We start from the raw sequence: 19,679 nt of genomic DNA, 5'->3' as shown, positions 1-19,679 counted from the left end.
CATGCTTATTGGCTGGGAGTATAGCTCAGAGATTAGAGTATCCCACAGCACAAAATAAATGAGTAAATAAATATCCAACAACATTTGCCTATAAAATTCATCTTTAAGCATTATCAGCATCATCATTTTACAATTATAATCAGTGGTTAAGTAATAAACACTAAAACTGAAAAATAAGGTATAGAAAGTAAATTGTAAAGACTTATAGTAAGCAAAATTAAAAGCAAGTGAAAGACAAGTTTTTGTTGCTTAGGCATGACTTTTATCAGCCATCCTAGAGGCCATATGCCTATCTCAGTGATTCTGCCACTAAGCAAATAGTATCAGATTGCTTCTTTGGAAGTACTGTACTGACTAACATTAAGAGGACAAAATTGTATAAGTTGTAATATAAATCTCTAATTCTAGCCAACAGTGATTAAACATTCTACAAAAGCCTGTATCTTTTCTTCTAGCTTGCTCATCCTCCTCATTAGTTCATAAGAAGGCTGAGAAGGGAAACCGCTCAGGAGTCTACCTGGCGGAGCATATCTCGAGTGAAGCACACAGGCCTTAATGAGAGATTCATAGCCTCTCCACATCACTTGCTACCACAGGAACAAAACCACAGGCAAGTGACTACCAGGTGGACATTGCAAACCTGGAAATACAAAAGCTTAAAGGGTTTTAAAAACAAGTTATATACAATTCACTTTCTAAAAATAAATTGTTTTCCTTATACACAATCCTCTATTCAAGGTTTCAAATTTCAAGATAACAAAAGGAAGGAGAAAGAGTCACTCTGTCTTTTAACTGGTCATAGGAAATTTGGTCCAAATGGAGATTGTAGGCCTATTGGTAATTTACCAAGAACTTCTGTAACTTTTTGGACAGGAAACAACCTTGCAAATAATCTAAATACACTGTCACTTAAAAGCAATTAAATAGAAGAGGAAAGCACTGAAACAGGAGAGGAGAAAGAAAAAATAATTTTTATTCTAGTTTCAAACATAAACATTTGATACAAGCAATCCTTGACTTATGTAACTCAACTTGCAGTGAATTAGTTTAGCCAATTAAATCCTATTTCTAGGATACTGTGTTCAGATATGAATAGCTGCTACCCATGTGTGCCATACAAAATTAACTTTGTCTTAATGAACATTCTTCTCTTAACGAAATGTGGTAACATTGTATAGAAAGTATCACAAATCACAAAAATGCAATGGCAAATATTTTATGTGGCCGGCTTCAGCTGTATTTCTATTGGTATGACACATGTTTCTTACTAAAGTCATAGTGTAAAAGGTGTTGGTGGCAAGGCCAAGGCTTACTACAGACATGTAAATTTTGAAACTTAACCCTTTTGAGTGTTCCATACAAACCCCTGAGGGCTCCATGTCTGTGGCATACTCATTTCCCTAGAAGAGTCCAGTTCAAAACCAATGCAAGCAAAGCTCTTCCTGAGGTGAGCCAGGGCTAGTATCCAATTCAGGAGCTGAGGTGTAAAGAATAGTTCCTCATGGAGGAAAATGAGGACGAAGAAGATAATAAAGAGGAAACAGGCTGGGCTGTTCTTTCATCTGCAGCACCTAACGTGGGCACCTGAGAAACTTAGATTCTCACTGTTTGAAGCCAATGCCAAAGAACAGGGATTCTAAAATATTTACGACAGACAGCGTTGGTTTAGCAGAAGCACATGGGTTGCCTGGGAGACTCTGGAAATGAGTGGACCCAGTGTGGAATGTTGATGTGTTTGGTTTAACTTGCTGTTTTTATAGTCTCATTTGTTCCTGCCTCACATTTAGTTTGTTAAATTATTTACATAAATGGTTAGAGACATTCATTAGCAGTTCCTACACTTAACTTGGCTATGGAAATACAGAAAGAGCAAGGTGGGTTGGGAGCAATGCAGACAACCCTGGCTCCGTCTCTCAAAGTGTTAGTAAGAGGTAGGTCTCCTGAAAACTCTGCCTAACAAAGCATATATAATTCCTCTGTGGTTAAAAGAGGAGTGAGGCTTTCATATTCTAACTTCTACAGTAAAAGTTACTGAAATTAAAATGTTTTATTATTTAAAAAAAATTCTACATTCTGATTCCGTTTCATCAGAACACATTTTATGCTCGATATACTGCTGTATCTTACGTATTCTTTAAATACAGTTTTGAAATATACACACTGACTCCTTTTATAGCATTCCTTACTGGAAATGCATGGCAGCAGAAGAGTTTGCAATTTCTCTTTCTTTCTTCTTTTCTTTTCCTTCCTTTTTTTTGCAGACCTTCAAACCCAAGATCTGCAATATGACATGCTTTAAAATTCACAAATTTTAAAGTGCTACACCCAACGTTCTGGCATTCAGAGTACTCTGTATTTCTGTGTTTTCAGAGTTGGGATGGCCACCTGCATGTCTCTGTGCACAAAAGAAAAACATCAGAACACAGTGCTAGGGAGAGTTTGCTATTTGTTGTTCTTTTAGACTGAATATTACTATGCAACCTAACTGAATCTTACTAAAAATCACTATGTAGACCTCTCACTCACAGAGATCCTCTTTTGCCTTCCAAATGCTGGGATTAAAGGTGTGTACCACCATATATGGCCCAATATTCTTTACACAGTTAAAAAAATAAGTAAATCTATGATAAGTGCAAGGAATGCCTGTACTTTCCAAATGTCCATTTACAGATTATTTTAAAGGTAAGTTGAGATGAAAATATAAAGTAAGGAAGAAATTTAGAGTATTAAGAATGTTTAAACAATATACCTCTTCCTCCTCCCCCTGGAAGCAAAGGTGAGAATCTGAGTGGACCCTCCAACAAAGTTGGAGGAGAGAGAAAAGCTCTCGTTTCAGATGAAGGTCGGCCCAATGGTGAGGGACCATATGGGGAATGCTCTGGAATAATTAAAACAGCAGATGTAAATGCATATCCAGTTAGTTGTACCATAAAGTTACTGTCAGCTTAAATCTAATCTGTGCTCTGATCACTACACAGAATTAAATAAAATAGGGAGCCTGGTGTTTTTAAAGCTTTTGAACATATTAGATATTTAGTCAATTAAAAAACATTAGGTTGTATATATGAATACTCAGAACTTTAATTCTGTCAACTTTACACTTATATATAAAGCTAAACATTATTCTCATGTTTTTTAAGACTTCATTTTTAAGTTTGCACGTGTGTTTGTCTAAGTTTGGGTAAGTAAGTGGCAGTGGTCTACATGGCCAGAGGTATTGGACCTCCTGGAGGTAAAGTTAGAGGGACCATGAGCTATTTGATATGGGTGCCAGGAACCAAACTCAAGTCCTCTGCAGACTTGAGAGCAGTATGTGCTCTTAACAGATGAACCATCTCTTCAGCCCTCAGAGAGTTCTGAGTTTTAAAATATGAAGGGGTTTCTATCTGTGTTGAATGCCATTTATATCTGTTCAATGCTGAGAGCAGCCCACAAGCTGTGGTTAAATAAATGCAATTTTCAGAACATGCAATACATAAAAAAACAACCAACAAACAAAAGAGCCACAAACAAAACAAAATCATTAGCTTACTGTAAGTAACCTCACAGGTTAAACAAAGGATGCTGGTGGCACTCTCGAGGTACAGAAGGATTTAGAGAGCATGACATTGGTTTGCTTTGTTTGTTTGTTTTGGTGTTTGAAATGGTCTCATTATGTGGCACTAGCTTGCCTGGGCTGGATGTTGTGGAGCAGAGTCTCCTGTCCTATCCTCAGAGTACTAGAATTAAAGGTGTCTGCTACAATACCCATATTGTTTGAGAATTTATTGACAGTATGTTTCCCAATATTTCAACTGTGAAGGTTTATAATATGGAAGTGCTTATTTTAAATCAGAGCCAGACTGGCCATGTTCAACCATAAAACATTTTTGTAAAGTCAGATTTTAAAAGTAAATAAATATATAAAATACTCTGAAGAATCAGAAGTTACTTTTGAATCCTTACAAGTAAAAGATTCAGCTTTACACTATCATGCATCCAATACATTTCTCTGTAATCCAGATGACTAAGAGCCCTACAATTTTGTAAACATATTTACTCCCAAATTGTGGTTATGCTTCCAAACAGCAACTTAAACACCAGGGAATTCAAACTTGAATCACAGTAAGTCTTATAAAGCACACCTGTTACACCCAAATGGTTTACAGAAAAGATAGCTTTGATCCCCTAGACTCCTACACTTAAATTTACACTAAAATTTTTATATACTTGTTCCACTCCATGCTTTGCTACAATAATCTGATATTTTTAAATGTAAGACATATTTATATTTTAATGAAAGTTGACTCATAAAAATGATTTGCTGCTTTCCTGGGATAATGATAGTAACCAAACTTTAAGTCTGACCTGACTTTTAAATCAATACTTTAAAAATTTTCTGAAGAGCAATGTTAACTCTCACTTTAATGAAGTAAATCTCAAAATACTGTTAATGCGTAAAGTCACAATGCTATCCCACTTAGGTACTTGTCATTCATTCTCTCAAAAATTAACTACTGGTACCTTATTAAGAGCACTGGGCTTTTCAGGGAGTTGACAGCATTAAGTGTCTGTCACTGAGAAAGGGAGATACCTTTTGCATTTGCATTATTGCTAAGAAAACAAAACCCAGAAACTTAGAGTTAATAAAACAGTTTCAAATAGAATCCTGGCTACAAAATCTGTTAAGTAAAAATGTTAATTTACACTAATGTAAACTATATATACAATATATATGGATACATGATATGTATTTCAAACAAGGGGTTTTAAAAAAAAAAAGAAAAAGACTACCTCTGCCAAATGCTGCATTTGGAACATCAAGTGCATAAGGATCTTTTTCTAAAAGTTCCAATTTAAACTCTGTTTCAGTTAATCTGCAAACAAAGAAAAACATCTCTGAGTTACTCATCCAAGAGAAACACCACACTTTAAGCAAAGGCCACTTCCAAAAACTAGATACTCTCACAAAACTGACATGTGCAGAAAAGAAAAAACTGCCCACATTCCTTCCACAGCCCCAAACTGCAATGGGGATGAAGGGCTTCTTGTTAGGGCAGTGGTGTTTATAACTACTTGGCTCTTTAAAACTAGACTTTGGTGAGTGCTACTTCACAGAGTCTACTTTTCTGAAGTAGAAGCATTCAAGATGAACTAATGCCAAAAGTGTCATTTATAACTAAGGAAAGTGAGACAGGGGGTTTAACTGATTCCATCTAAATGAAAAGGCCAGGGCTACAGCACAAAACTTTGCTCTGAGTTACCTACACTTGCCCTTGTAAAATCTGAAATCCCAATAATTGCACTACTATTTTTTTTTCCTACACTTAGTATCTTTAAATGTCACATTTTAAAACAAATGTTACTTAGACCTGATATAAAACCAACTGTCTGGCTTTAATGTCTGAGCTTGTAGCCAGAAGACAGAAACTAGTTTTTAACAGTGCTGAAAGTACAGTCTGGCAAGCAAGTCCAACACTCTAGAAGAGTGCTATCTCCCTTGAGAAAAGCATCCCTTTTTACTCTTTTACTTTATTACAATACAACATGACACCCAACAACCACCACCCCAGGGCTCAGACAATAAATACTATCTGTCTAGAACTGAAGAACGCTAATTTCCAAGCATCGCTGTACCAGAGAGACATATCCTTTCTTTTGCACACTCTTTTTTTTCTCCACTCTTACTGGTTTAAATTTGTTTAAGTTACACTTTTTACAATGTAACTTGTAAAAGCTTCTTTAAAGTGCCAATGTAGTAGCCTGAGTATTTCAAATAAACAAACAAAAATAAATAAAACTTCACACCTAGTAAAACTAACTAGATATTTCATAATAGATTAGTAGGAACTACAATTTTTAATTTATTCTTATATAAGCATTACATAAAGAAACTATTTTACACTTTTAAAGTATTCCCCCAAAGATACTTACTTTTGTCTATTGAGAGCATTTTCTTTCCTTAAATCGTTGAGATTTCTTTCAAAAGTCCGAGCTGCCAGCTTGAATAAAATAATACATTTGCAAATATATCTACATAAACTTAAATATGCAAAAGCAACACAAATATCAGAAAGATGGCATATAATATTACAACTGGAAATATACAAGTCTATATCTATTTTGATAAACTCAATACCAAACATTTTAAATTTAGGGATGTATTAAAAAAGGGAATGTGTTTCATGCCAGCCAAAAACATTAAACCTGGAGTTTAACTGGTACTTGTTAATGAATGTTACTATTTGAATACAAAATCAGAGCCTAAAATTATTTGGTGATGTTAGTTTCTAATCCTAACAGGCATGCAGGCAGATAAGCTTAGGGCAAAGTCTATGTAAACAGATGACCATTATGCCCATAATTCTGGGAAACTACAAAGGCCTAAAACAGTTTCACAGAATGCCAACAGAGGTCATTTTTCTAATAACTAAATACAGTCAATGTATATTGCACATCTATTAAGTACAGAACAATGTATAGCTACCACATAAGTGTTCTGTAAGTGTGTGTTGTGTGTTGGTGGTATGCTGCAACATGGGCAGCTTAGTTATAATATATACCAAGAACATACAATATTCCCAAATAATCACTAATAAAAGCTAAACATATAGTGCTCTACATGTTTTCTAGCCATTCTGTGGACTCTACAAATCCGTCACAGAATATATAAAACAGATGGATCAAATGCAAAAAGTGAGCTTACCATACAAAGATAAACAAAGGCAAGCTTAGTCTATAACCATCAACTATTTACAAGTAAAAGCTCTACTTTCAAATTTGCTTTCACTTAAACTGTGAAAAACACATTAAAACTGACTTTAGCCAACCAACAAACATTCACAGAAAAAAAAGAGAAAAAATAAATATATTTTAGTACTATCAAAAAAGATTTTTTATGTAAATTATTTTCCAATATGTAATCATAAAATAAATGTTGAACAAAAAAGATTGTTACACCAACAACATTGGCTAGTAAAAATGTAATAATTCCCTTAAATGTTTTTAAATTTTAATAAAAATTTCTGCTTAAACGTGATAACGAGTTACGCAATAGTATGAGCTGCTTGCTGTGTGTGCGTGCATGTGACTGGAGTTGTCCAAAGAAATACAAGAGGGTGTCAAATCACCTGCAACTACAATTACAGGCAATTGTGAGCCATCTGACATACTCAGAACTACATAAAAGGCAGGTCCTCTGGAAGAGCAACAAGTGTTCTTAACTGCTGAGCCATCTTGCCCACCTCCAGGGTTCCTTTAATGTCTATGTAATTTTATAACTAACTGCTTTCAGAAATAAAAATGCAAATAAAGTTCAAAATAAAAGATGATCACTTCTCAGTGTGTCTGTGGTCTTTAATATTATTTTATCACTGGTAAACTTAATACAATTAATAGAAAGTATTTGGGGGGAGTTGGCTGGGATGTTTTGGTTTGTTTTTGCTTTTTTGTTTTTTTGAGATAGGATTTCTCTGTGTATCCTTGGCTGTCCTGGAACTTACTCTGTAGACCAGGCTGCCCTCAAACTCATAGAGATCCTCCTGCCTCTGCCTCCTGAAACTAACCCATGTGACACCACCAAGAAAAAGTGATTATTTTAAATACTGTTTATATTTTTACCTAATCTAAAATGAGTAGTGTATTTTTTGACAGGAATTTGATAAAGGGCTTTAGGGAAACTTAAAACTTACCCAATTATCATGTGCTTTCTTTTCATGAGAAATAACCTAAGAAAACAAAGTTATAAAGATTTTTCTTAAATAAAAGGCACTCACTCCCAGCACTAGCCAGAGAACTCAAGGTGCCCAGCGTCTCTGAAGCAGTACAAGCATCTGAAAGCACGCTTTCATGTATACACATGATCTGCTCTACTCAACTCTTAAACAAAAACTGAATCTAAGTTTTTTTGTTTTTTTTTTAAATTCCAACAAACCTCGTATGATAATCAACTACAAGAGTTTCCAAGGAACAGATCAAGAGCCCAACATGCGACTACAATGGTGACAGACATTTGTTTGGACTACATAATCCTCATTCCCAAAGAAATAAAAAAAAAATTCATAATTTCTGATTTCGGAATCTTTGGCTCCCTAGAAATATTTCACAGACTCATGAACACCTCAAGAGAGAAAGAAGCTATACTACTGCATCTGTTCTATGAGTCAAATTGTTTTGTGTACATAACAACAATCACACATACATACCTGCCCTTGGTAAGAATGAATTGTTCTCTCCAGCTCTTCTTCAAGATCCTTGACGCGCTGTCTATAAGAAACAAGTAATTATTCCCCTATGGTTATATATAGTAAGGAATGAGAGCTCATGACTACAAAAGTATAAACAGGAGCAGTGACACACCTTTAATCCCAGCACTCAGGAAGTAGAGGCAGGCGGATCTCTGAGTTCAAGGCCAACCTGGTCTACAGAATGAGTTCCAGGACAGCCAAAGCTACATATAGAAACCCTGCCTTGAAAAACCAAAGAGAACAGAAAAGAACAGAAAGGGAAGGGGAGGGGAGAGGAGGGAAGGGGAAGGGAGAGGAGAGGAGGGGGGAGGGGAGAGGAGGGGAGGAGAGGGGAGAGGAGGGGAGGGGAAGGGAGAGGAGAAAAGGAGGGGAGGGGAGGGGAGGGGAGGGGAGGGGAGGGGAGGGGAGGGGAGGGGAGGGGGAGGGGAGGGGAGGGGAGGGGAGGGGAGGGGAGGGGAGGGGAGGGGAGGGGAGGGGAGGGGAGGGGAGGGGAGGGGAGGAAAAAAAAAAGAAATCAAACCAGCCAGTCACCCAAACAAACAAAAAAATCAGGTCAGAAAAAGATGTGCTTTAAAATCTGTTAGCATTTCTCAAAGATGAGCTTGTAGTTACACTTAAAATAAGGCAGAATACACACACACACACACACACACACACACACACACACACACACACAATATATCATATATCACATATATAATATATATGTCACATACACACACACCATCACCACCACCGGCTTCCTGGGCCTAATTTTAACTTCAGTTAAACCTTATGAGCACCACTGCTTGAGTGTGGTTAAAACACAGTCCCACAAAGGTTTATACCTTCTCCCTTAGATGAGAGTCCCCTTTCAGCAGTTTTGTCTGCTCCTCCCCATCTCACATGCTGCCAAAAATCCTAGCTAGATAAACCAAGTCTGTACCAGGAAACTGTGCCTTTGGTCTCTGGTCAATGCTTACGAGCTGTTGGAACAGATAAATTCCACAAATCTATTGAAGTCAAACTTTCCCTTGGGACACCTCAGTCAGGCCACTGACTCATACCTGCCCAATGGGAACAGTCCATTCACCGGTTCTTCCAGGCTCTCCTCTGGGATGTCCTCTGAAAAATTTCAGATCCCTATGCCTAGCGTCGCTTTAAGGGCCTCTTAGCTTATCTGCAACCAAACTTGGCCTCAATATCCCTTATCTGACGGAACCTTTTTTAATTACTGGCAGTGATCAGGTAAATGGAGGTTCCCTACACTCAAGCTTTTTCTCTTTTTCACTCCAAACCTTTCTTTCACTCTCCCAAAGCTTCCAATGTACACCTAAAATGAATTTTCTCCTTAACCTACTCAAGTTTGTTTTTTGCCCATATTTATGTTCTGGTATCCTCTAAGGTCTACATCCAAGTCAGCGCCACAGGTGCTCCAGTCTAACCTCTCAGACTGTATCAAGCCAGACCTATACTTTTCCTCCCAGCCACAGATGTTCTCACAAATCCTGGACAGCAACAAAACAGCCTGCTTTTCCCAGAGTTGGCCAACATTTCAGCCTTTTGCCCCAATCCGCAAGATCCGAAATAGCCAGAAAAGTCTTCACCTGTTATCCATTTATTATCAACAAAAGGCTGGAATGGTGTGCTTCAGACCTGGGACAAACAGCCCCAGGTTTTCCCAGCATTCCTCAGTCCGTATCTGCTGCAGAACAAGCCTGGCATAATCTGCCCACTACCCTAAATTTTCCAGGGCAGGGGCTTCCCCTCCACTACATAATCCGGACATTTTGGTGCTCTTACCCTTTTTTCTCCCCTCTCTCTTACTCCGTTGCATGGTGGCTAATGAACCTACATTTATAGACTTTACCTTGCCTTGCATGAGAAGCAGTCCAACATCCTCATTCCTACCTTGTCACCCTCCCTAGCTCCTCATTTTTTAATTATAGGAAAAGGAAAGAATGTTAACATTAAGGCAGCCTGTGACTACATCATTTGTTGCCTCTGCAGGGGATCCTAGGATGAAAAGATCTTATCTCCTCTCTCTCACCTCTTGCTCTCTCTGCTTCCATTTCTTTCCCCTTGTCTGACTTCTCCCTCCTGGGGTGCCTCACTCTTCTCTTCTCTTTTCTTCTCCTCTCTCTCTCTCTCTCTCTCTCTCCTCTCTCCCTCCCCACTTCTGTACAATAAATCTCTTCATACAAGATTTGTTGTGTGTGGCATATTTTTATATACATTATTATTATTACACTCACTAGCCTCTCTTCACTATGTAGCCTAGCCTGGTCTTGAGCAAATTTATAATCTTCCGATTTCTCCATCCCAAGTGCTGGACTCAAAAGCACATGCCACCATGCCTGGTCCTCAGGTTTTTATTTTTAGGAATGCTAAAAGATCCCTGGACATTGTCACTATTACTGAAGCATCTCCTGCTTTATGTTGTGTAAAAATTGTTCTCCATCATCTCTCATTGGTTAATAAAGAGCACATGGCTGGAAGTAGGTCAGCATAGCTGGGTTAGAATAGATGAGTATCTGCCCAGCTATATTATTTTTAAGCTAACTAATAAATTTAACAGGTCTTTGTGTCATTATTTGGTAGCTGTAATGAGCATAGAGAAAACCATACTTTTACATAATACTGTGTACATTCTTTCCCATTTGAACAAAGCCACTTGAGCTTGAATAACTGTCCTCTCCATTTTCCTTCTCTGAAACAGAGTCTCACGTAGCCCAAGCTGACTTCAAACTCACTATTTAGCCAAGGGTGGCCTTGATCTTGTGATCATTCTATTCCACCTCCCAAATGCTGGGATTACAGGATGGGATTGCAGCAGTAAATTACATGCATATGCCACCACGCTCAGCATTAATAACTACAAACTTGATATTAACATAAAATATGTCTATATTCAATGTGAGACTTAAGTATCAAAGTCCCTGAAAAGAAAACATTTTCCTTTTCACATTTCCTAAATACATGCAGAATACAAAAAATCTGAATGAAAAATATTGAAATAAAAATAAGCCATTCCAACCAGTTGTGTCGGTGTATGCCCATAATCCCAGCACTCAGGGAGGCAGAGGCAGGTGGATTTCTGAGTTCAAGACCAGCGTGGTCTACAAAGCAAGTCCAGTACAGCCAAGGCTATGCAGAAAAACACCTGTCTCAAAAGACAAAGAAAGAAAAGGATAAAAAGGAAGAGAAGAAAGAGGGAGAGAAAGAGAGAAAGAAAGGAAGAAAAAAGAAAGAAAAGAAAAGAAAAGGAAAAGAAAAGAAAAGAAAAGAAAAGAAAAGAAAAGAAAAGAAAAGAAAAGAAAAGAAAAGAAAAGAAAAGAAAAAAGAAAAGAAAAGAAAAGAAAAGAAAAGAAAAGAGGGGGGAAAACAAAGAGAGAAAGAGTACTTCATACTTGCAGGTCTCCAGCTCCTCGGTTGCACGGCTGATTCTCTCATCTACTTTGGAAAGTTTTTCTTCTTTCTCTAATAGGCAATTTTCCTCTACTGTTAATTTCCTTAAAACAAAGAATATTTTATTTCTTTTAATGTATGTAATACATATAATCAACTACATTTTAAAAATCGTAGCAGAACTGATGCAACCCACAGAGCAATTGCTATACACTACTGAAAAGGTCACATGCAATAAAAGGGTGTGTATGTTTCTGATATGAAATTTAGCATTATAAACCCAAAACCACATTCACTCCTTACAGTGCTATTGGTATTAACATTCTTATATTAATTATATTAATTAACAATTTTATATTAATTCATCTATATAAATATTATTAAAAACTGTTATGAGGGGATAGAGAAATGGCTTAGAGGTTAAAAGCACTGGCTGCTCTCCCAGAGGTCCTGAGTTCAATTCCCAGCAACCACAGGGTGGCTCACAATCATCTAGATCTGGTGCCCTCTTCTGGTACACAGGTGTACATGCAGACAGAACATTGTATGCATAATAAATAAATAAATATTTTTTTAAAAAACTGTTATGGGGCTGGAGAGATGGCTCAGAGGTTAAGAGCAATGACTGCTCTTCCAGAGGTCCTGAGTTCAATTCCCAGCAACCACATGGTAGCTCACAACCATCTATAATGATATCTGGTGCCCTCTTGCAGATAGAATATTGTATGCATAATAAGTAAATCTTTTAAAAAACCTGTTATGAGTATCATTTATCAAGGTTTCCTGTAATAAGCATTATGTTGTTTAATAAGAACCCAACAACTAGCTTGGAGATGGTAGCACATGCCTTTAATCCCAGCATTTGGGAGGCAGAGGCAGGTGATCTCTGAGTTTGAGGCCAGCCTGGTCTACATAGTGAATTCCAGGAAAGCCAACGATACACAGAAAAACCCTGTCTCAAGTCAAAACAAACAACAAAAAGAAGCCAACAACTAATAAACTATGGCTTTTGGGGTTTTTTTTTTTTTTGTTATTTAAGACAGGGTCTCACAATGTAGCCCTGGCTGTCCTAGAACTCACTGTGTAGACCGGGCTGGCCTCTTCATTCACAAAGATCTATGTGGTTCTGCTTCCTGAGGACTAGGATTAAAAGCATGCAACCACACCTGAGGGAACTTTAATAAGAAATCACATTTTTTTAAAATAATTTATTCAGTTTTATGTGCATTAGTATGAAGGTGTCAGATCCCTTGGAATTGGAATCACAAACAGTTGTGAGCTGCCATGTGGTTGCTGGGAATTGAACCGGGGTCCTTTGGAAGTGCAGACAGTGCTCTTAACCACTGAGCCATCTCCCCAGCCCAAGAAATCACATTTTTAACACAACACTCTAAACTCCTAGGTTCTAATATTTCACTTTTCTCCAATATTAAACTATAAAATATTAAAGTATAAGCAACACACTATATCAATCATGAAAAACATCAAGAAAATACATGTTAAAAATCACACCATGGAGATAACCTAGAGCCCCTGCACAAATGTAGTCCATGGCAGCTCAGTCTCCAAGTGGGTTTCCTAATAATGGGAACAGGGACTGTCTCTGACAGGAACTCAGTGGCTGGCTCTTTGATCATCTCCCCCTGAGGGGAGAGCAGTCTTGCCAGGCCACAGAGGAAGACAATACAGATAGTCTTGATGAGACCTTATAGGCTAGGATCAGATGGAAGGGGAGGGGAAAGGACCTTCCCTATTAGTAGACTTGGGGCAGGGCATGGGAGGAGGAAGGGTGGGACTGGGAGGGGAGGAGGGAGAAGGCTACAGCTGGGCTACAAAGTGAATAAACTGTAATTAATTAAAATAAATAAATAAATTTTAAAAATCACACCAGAAATTACTCATCCCACAAAGAAATTTCCATACACAATGGCAAGGGTCACAAGCAATAAAGGTCTGTGTATTTAAATCTGAATCTAAAATTTAAAAAATCTAGAAAATAACCAAACCTAAATTATACCCTATATACAGCCAAGAATTAAATATAGCATTTTAACAGTTCTAACAACTTACCATTTCCCACCCTGAAGAACAACTAATGGCATAATTCAACTTTAGTGAGTAGCGTCAGAACAGAGTATAATAATACTTGGGGACTCAACATAGTTGTGCTAGTTAGTTTTTGGTTAACTTCTCTCAAACTACAGTCATTTGGAAAAAGGAACCACAATTGAGAAAATACTTCCATAAGACTAGGCTGTAGGCAAGCCTATGGGGCATTTTCTTGATCAATGATTAATGGGTCCATGGTGAATGGCAAGTTTTCAATTTTTAATTTAATAAGTGTAAGTTCGGTACAGAGGCTGGAAGTGAATGAGTGTAACCAACAATCTTGCAGTCATATCTTAATAGAGCATTAATATTCCCTACTAGTTTATATTGAATATATATATTGAATGGGTTTTTGTTATCTGAGCTTATTCTATTTTGCTAAGTGACCATGAACTGTTAAATTCACAACTACTGGGCCACTGGTTCCTGGGTGTTACACAGGACTACTGTTCTGTTAATCTCTTTTCACAAAACATATCAACTAAACAATACACAACTTTGTTTTACATATGGATTTTTTATTTAAAACTTGCCACAGAGCTGGAGAGATGGGTCAGTGCTTAAGAACACTCACTGCTCTTGCAGAGGCCCATATTTTTCTCACATGGCAGCTCACAAGTATTGTAACTCCAGTTTCAAGGGACCAAACGCCTTCTTCTGGTGTTGGAGGGCATTGTATACAAGTGCTGCATAGCTACACATGCAGGAATTCACACACACACTTAAAATAAAAACCAATCTCTACGGGCTGGAAAGATAGTTCAGCAGTTAAGAAGCATACATGCTGCTCTTGCAGAGGACCTGTGTTCAGCTCCCAGTGGCTCATAACTGCATCTATAATTCCTGGGTATTCCAACACTTCTGACCTCTGCAGGTACCAGCATTCATGTGCACAGGCCTACACACATATACATAATTTAAAATAAAATAAATTAAAACTACAGGGTGGCAAACACCTGTAATCCAAACACTTGCAAAGTAGAAGCAGAAAGTTCAGGAGTTGAAGGTCATCATTGACTGCATATCAAGGTCAAGCCACCATGGACTATACAAAACAAGTCTCAAACAAATTAAAAGATGTCTTATTCCATATATATTGTAGATTTCCTAACACTAAACTCACATCCAACAACACTTGAAGTTATGTCCAAAGTTATTTGATACATGGTATTCAAAATACATTGTGGCCTTCTTACCATTAAGAATAATTCATAGCACTCAAGCATATGCTTGGGTTTATGTGAACAGCTAAGTCAGGAAATAAATAGTTCTCCAAAGATGTGGTAAGCAATAACTCCAAGAAGAATACTTGTTTACAGAATAAGAACTGAAAGAAGTTGCTGTGTTTGTCCTCAACTGAGAGAGTTCACATTAGGAAACTCAAATCCTTCATCATTTTCAGCAAACCCATGAAAGGCCATAAAAGCTCTGTAAGAATGGGCTTTTTCAGTTTACAAACAAATTTTATCAAAGGACCGACTTTATATTCAGAATGGACAAAGGATAGGACTTGTAACTTTCATTAACTTCTTATAGGGAAATGAAAGTCTGCTAGGTTTAATAACGAAAAATCTATGCTATAATTTATACTTGAAAATCTGCAGTCTCTGGATCAGTAGTGCTTGAGTCTTCTCTCTACTTCTAACAGGGCATTATTGGAGGTACCCTGCTGACTGAGGTTGCAGTTCTTGCCTGGACTGGACAGCCATTATGAGCTTGGCACTAAAGGCAGAACTCTCTCCCCTCCGTGGGATCCCCTGCTCTCTGCCTGACTTCATCTGGAGAGTGCCTTTAGACACAGACTCCCCTAAACACATTTGATATATGGCCTCTCACACAGCTCCCTGCTAGCTCTCCCCTCCTCGTGCCTACATGTTAAGTAGGTACTAAGTTTCTATTATGACAGAAGCGTGTTGTTAAATGCAAATTAAGAACCCTTGAAGTTCCAATCAATTATGTAGACCTATTCTTGGAGGCTACCACCCACTACCCAAGAGGTATATAACCTTTGTGTTCTAGAATTAAAGTCGAACTAGCATCAGTTGTTCCCAGGGTATGTGTAACCCTGTAAGGTTCTCCCCTGCCATTCCAGGATGCTTCTCATCTCCTGCCCCTTCTGACTTCGTAGGCTGCTGTGAGGCAGGCCCCAGGCAGGAGAAGAACCAATAAGACATCACTATGCATAAGCACACCCTAGGTAAATAGGGTAAATAGGTAACACACTGAGCATATGTATCTGTATGTTCAACAAATACTGACTGGTAACCTACCATTTTCTTCCCAGTTTAGGCACTGGGAATATAAACAAAAACATTATTCTTACAAAGCAAATTTATTACAAGGTGAAGGACACACTTGAAGTTTAGAGCAGATATTGTTTTAGTTAGAGCAGCCAGGAAAGCATTCTTTAAGATGACCAAACCACGCAAACACAAAGGGAACACCATCCACTGAAGGCAAAAGGAAAAGCATGGAAGACCTTAAGATACTGATATGTTTGTCACACCAAAAATCAAGAAATCCAGTGTCCATAGAGAGCAACACAGGATAGAGAAACAGAATAAACTACAGAGATAGCCAGGAGGCAGGGACAACAGGCACTGATAGGGCAAGATTAAGTTTACTTTAAATCTGTTTAAATGTACTCAGGGAGGCCACAATTCAAGTGTTAAAAGTTATTTTTTGATTAGAGAAAGACAGAGCAGGAGGCTAAGGTGTAAAGATGAGCGTTTCTGAGGCTGCTGGGATAAGCCAACTGCTGCCAATAGTGGCTTTAACCTGAGTTGTGACAGAGGGTAAAATGCGATCAGATTAAAAGTTACAGAGATTGACAAGATTTGATAATAAGACGAATACGGAATACAAAAGGGGCATTTAAGGATGACTTGAGCAGCTGCCCTGAACACAAGACAAATGACACTGTCATTTACTAAGTAGAAGAAGAAACACTGAGCAAGACTAATTTGCACAGGAGAAAGGAATCAGCTTTACATACATCAACCATTTCCATTCAAAGAGACCACTCAAATTCCCTGAGCCTGCTTGTCAGTATTAGTTTAAGGCAATAATTTGGTAGCTGTGTTCTAGACATTAAGGATGATTTTATAATACAGAAATTCAAACATCATTTACACTTTTTTCTATGAAGAAAAACATACTTCAAGATGAAATAACATTCACTTTTAAGCAAATAATGCAATATAGTTGATAACTTCTAATAATCACATACTTTAAGAACATGAATATATAACAGATCCTTTAGAGCAGCAATTCTCAACCTGTGGGTCACGACCCCTTTGGAAGTTGCATATCAGATATTTACATTACAATTCATAACTAGCAAATCAAGTAATTTTATGGTTGGGCCCACCACAACATGAAAAACTATTAAAGGGTCACAGCATTAGGAAGGTTGAGAATCACTGCTTTAAAGCCATTTTGCCATTCAACAGTTACCGAATACTTCTTACCTGTGAAGTTTCATTTCATTGTCTTGATACAGCTCAGTCATTACTTTCAGTTTCTCCTGAAGTTTCTGATTCTCACTTTCAAACTGTGTGTTTTCTGACTGCAAAGATGCTTGTTCAGACTCGAGATTCTTAATACGCTCTAAAGAAATTTTTGAAAAGTCATAAAAGAACAAAACTAAAGGAATTTCATAAAAATAAAACCTATTAAAGATGGACAAGATTGGACGTGCCCACGGTGATATGGCTGTAGACAATTACTAAAAATATTGGCAAACCAAACTTTTTCCAGCAACAGCAGAAAACCTGTCAGATGTTTTGTTTGCTGAATTGCTTTTCACTATTTTAACACACTATTTTAAATTGGTAACATTATTATGGTGAAGATCTCCAAAACTTTCAACGTTGTAATTCTCACATCTAATACTCAACCAGAGAGGTAACAGCCACTGAAGGAAGGCTATGAGAATGAGAGTTTCAAAGGCAGACCCTTCTGCTCAGCATTCCCTATTTCATATGCTTAATATCTAATGAAATTGTCACCTCAGTAACACTGAAGTTCTGGCTGCTGGCAAGAGCTGAGAATGCACAAAGCCTTGGGTTCAATCACCAGTACCATAAAGTAACACTCCGCCCTGCCGTTTAAGGCAAAATTTTACATGTTATACTTCGAGCTAGCAAATACTCATTTTCCAGGTTAATGAGAGGCTATGTGTCAAACAAAATCAAGACTAGAACGAATAAAAAACTTTATTTCAACTGCTACACTACTTATAAGAATGAGCCATAAAAATGTAAAGTACTGGCCACACAAGCATGAGGACCTGAGTTTGGATCCCCAGTACCCACATGAAAGCAGGGTAGCAAAGTAAAGCCTGTAAGTCCTCTTACAGAGCTGGGGAGGCATAGTAAGATCCCGGGGCTCAGCAGAGAGGGCCCTACCCACTGAGCCATCTCCCCAGCCCACCTATTTATTTTAAGAGGGTACTATACAGGCCAGGGACAGTAGTCATGAGTCAATACAGACGCCAACATGTGGGTGGCTGAGACAGAAGCGTCAGGACTTCAAGGCAGCCTGGGGTTACAGAGAAACACTGACTCCAGAAAAAGAGCACTGTACACGATTACCAAGAAGGGCAGAGACTAGGGGAGAAGGGAGAAGAGAGAGAGAAGAAAATGTTCATATACGATAAAAATCAATTACTGAAAAATTGTATGACCCATTGAGGAAAGTAAGTTGGATTAAGAACACTATTCACAGACACACATCTCCAATATTACTTGGGGAAAAAAAAATGAACAGTGGTGATGAGAGTGGAGGAAGCAATGGGATAACTGGAAAGCTGATCCCCAGTTACACTGACATGTCCTAAGACACACATACATTAAGATGTGCTACAAGAGGGTGCCCTGAGAACAGTGTTCATTCCCTCATGGACCTTCTATGCTCTTCATACTAATGTTTTTTTCAGGTCTAATAAAAATGCAACTACTATAATCACTGAGTAAAGCAAAGATAATTTTTTTAGTAATTTCTATATCCAGTGGTTCAATCTTTTTAAACATTTTCATTTTAAAAAGTTTTTGCAATCTACAGATTCAATGCAATCCCCATCAATATACCAACATGTCTTTACAAACTCTGAAAGAAAAATTGATTTTTGACAAAGAAGACAAAACCATACAATGGAAAAAAAAATAGTATTTTCAACAAATGGAGCTGGTCTAACTGGATGTCTACATGTAGAAAAATACAAATAGATCCATATTTACCACCCTGCACAAAACTAAAGTCCAAGTGGATCAAAGGCCTCAACATAAAACCAGACACATTAAACCTGTTAGAAGAAAAAGTGGGGAAGAGCCTTGAGCTCATTGGCACAGGAGATAACTTCCTGAACAGAACACCAACAGCACAGGCTCTAAAAGCAACAATCAATAAATGGGACCTTATGAAACTGAAAAGCTGTAAAGCAAAGAACACTGTCAACAGAACAAAATGATAGCCTACAGATTAGGAAAGAATCTTCACCAACCCTATATCTGACAGAGGGCTAATATCCTGAATATATAAAGAACTCAAGCAATTAAAACACCAGCAAACCAAATAATCCAATTAAAAAATGGGGTACAGAGCTAAACAGAGAATTCTCAACAAAGGAATATTGAATGGCAGAAAAACATTAAAAGAAATGCTCAACATTCTTAGTCATTAGGGAAATGCAAATCAAAACAAATCTTCAGATTCCACCTCACACCCATAAGAATGGCAATGATCAAAAACTCAAAGTGACAACACACGCTGGTGAGGATGTAGAGAAAGGGGAACACTCCTCCACTGCTGGTGGGAATGTAAACTTGTACATCCACTTTGGAAATCAATCTGGTTGCTTTCTCAGACAACTGGGAATAGTGTTTGCTACCTCAAGACCCAGCTGTACCACTCCTGGGCATATACCTGAACAACAAGGACATTTGCTCAACTATGTTC

At 37.8% G+C, this 19,679-nt stretch overlaps 1 protein-coding gene across 21 annotated transcripts in view; it reads right to left on the bottom strand.

Annotated features, from left to right (window-relative positions):
* Mia2 (MIA SH3 domain ER export factor 2) overlaps positions 1-19,679 on the bottom strand; it is a 93,473-nt gene that overhangs the window by 8,518 nt on the left and 65,276 nt on the right. For 14 of the 21 annotated variants that reach the window (XM_021645757.2, XM_060387547.1, XM_060387550.1 and 11 more), the window contains 7 exons: positions 17,192-17,330; positions 11,615-11,716; positions 8,184-8,244; positions 7,671-7,706; positions 5,914-5,981; positions 4,774-4,856; positions 2,750-2,878 (listed from right to left, as the gene is read on the bottom strand). In XM_021645757.2, coding sequence (XP_021501432.1) covers positions 2,750-2,878; positions 4,774-4,856; positions 5,914-5,981; positions 7,671-7,706; positions 8,184-8,244; positions 11,615-11,716; positions 17,192-17,330 — 618 coding nt within the window. The remainder of the gene's footprint in view (positions 1-2,749; positions 2,879-4,773; positions 4,857-5,913; positions 5,982-7,670; positions 7,707-8,183; positions 8,245-11,614; positions 11,717-17,191; positions 17,331-19,679) is intronic. The other 7 variants (XM_060387545.1, XM_060387546.1, XM_060387549.1 and 4 more) reach the window with 1 other exon arrangement.

The sequence above is a fragment of the Meriones unguiculatus genome, chromosome 7 (genome assembly GCF_030254825.1).
Source record: "Meriones unguiculatus strain TT.TT164.6M chromosome 7, Bangor_MerUng_6.1, whole genome shotgun sequence".
NCBI lineage: Eukaryota > Metazoa > Chordata > Mammalia > Rodentia > Muridae > Meriones > Meriones unguiculatus.
The sequence above is the reverse complement of the archived record's forward strand: the minus strand, read 5'-3'. Positions and strand labels throughout refer to the sequence as shown.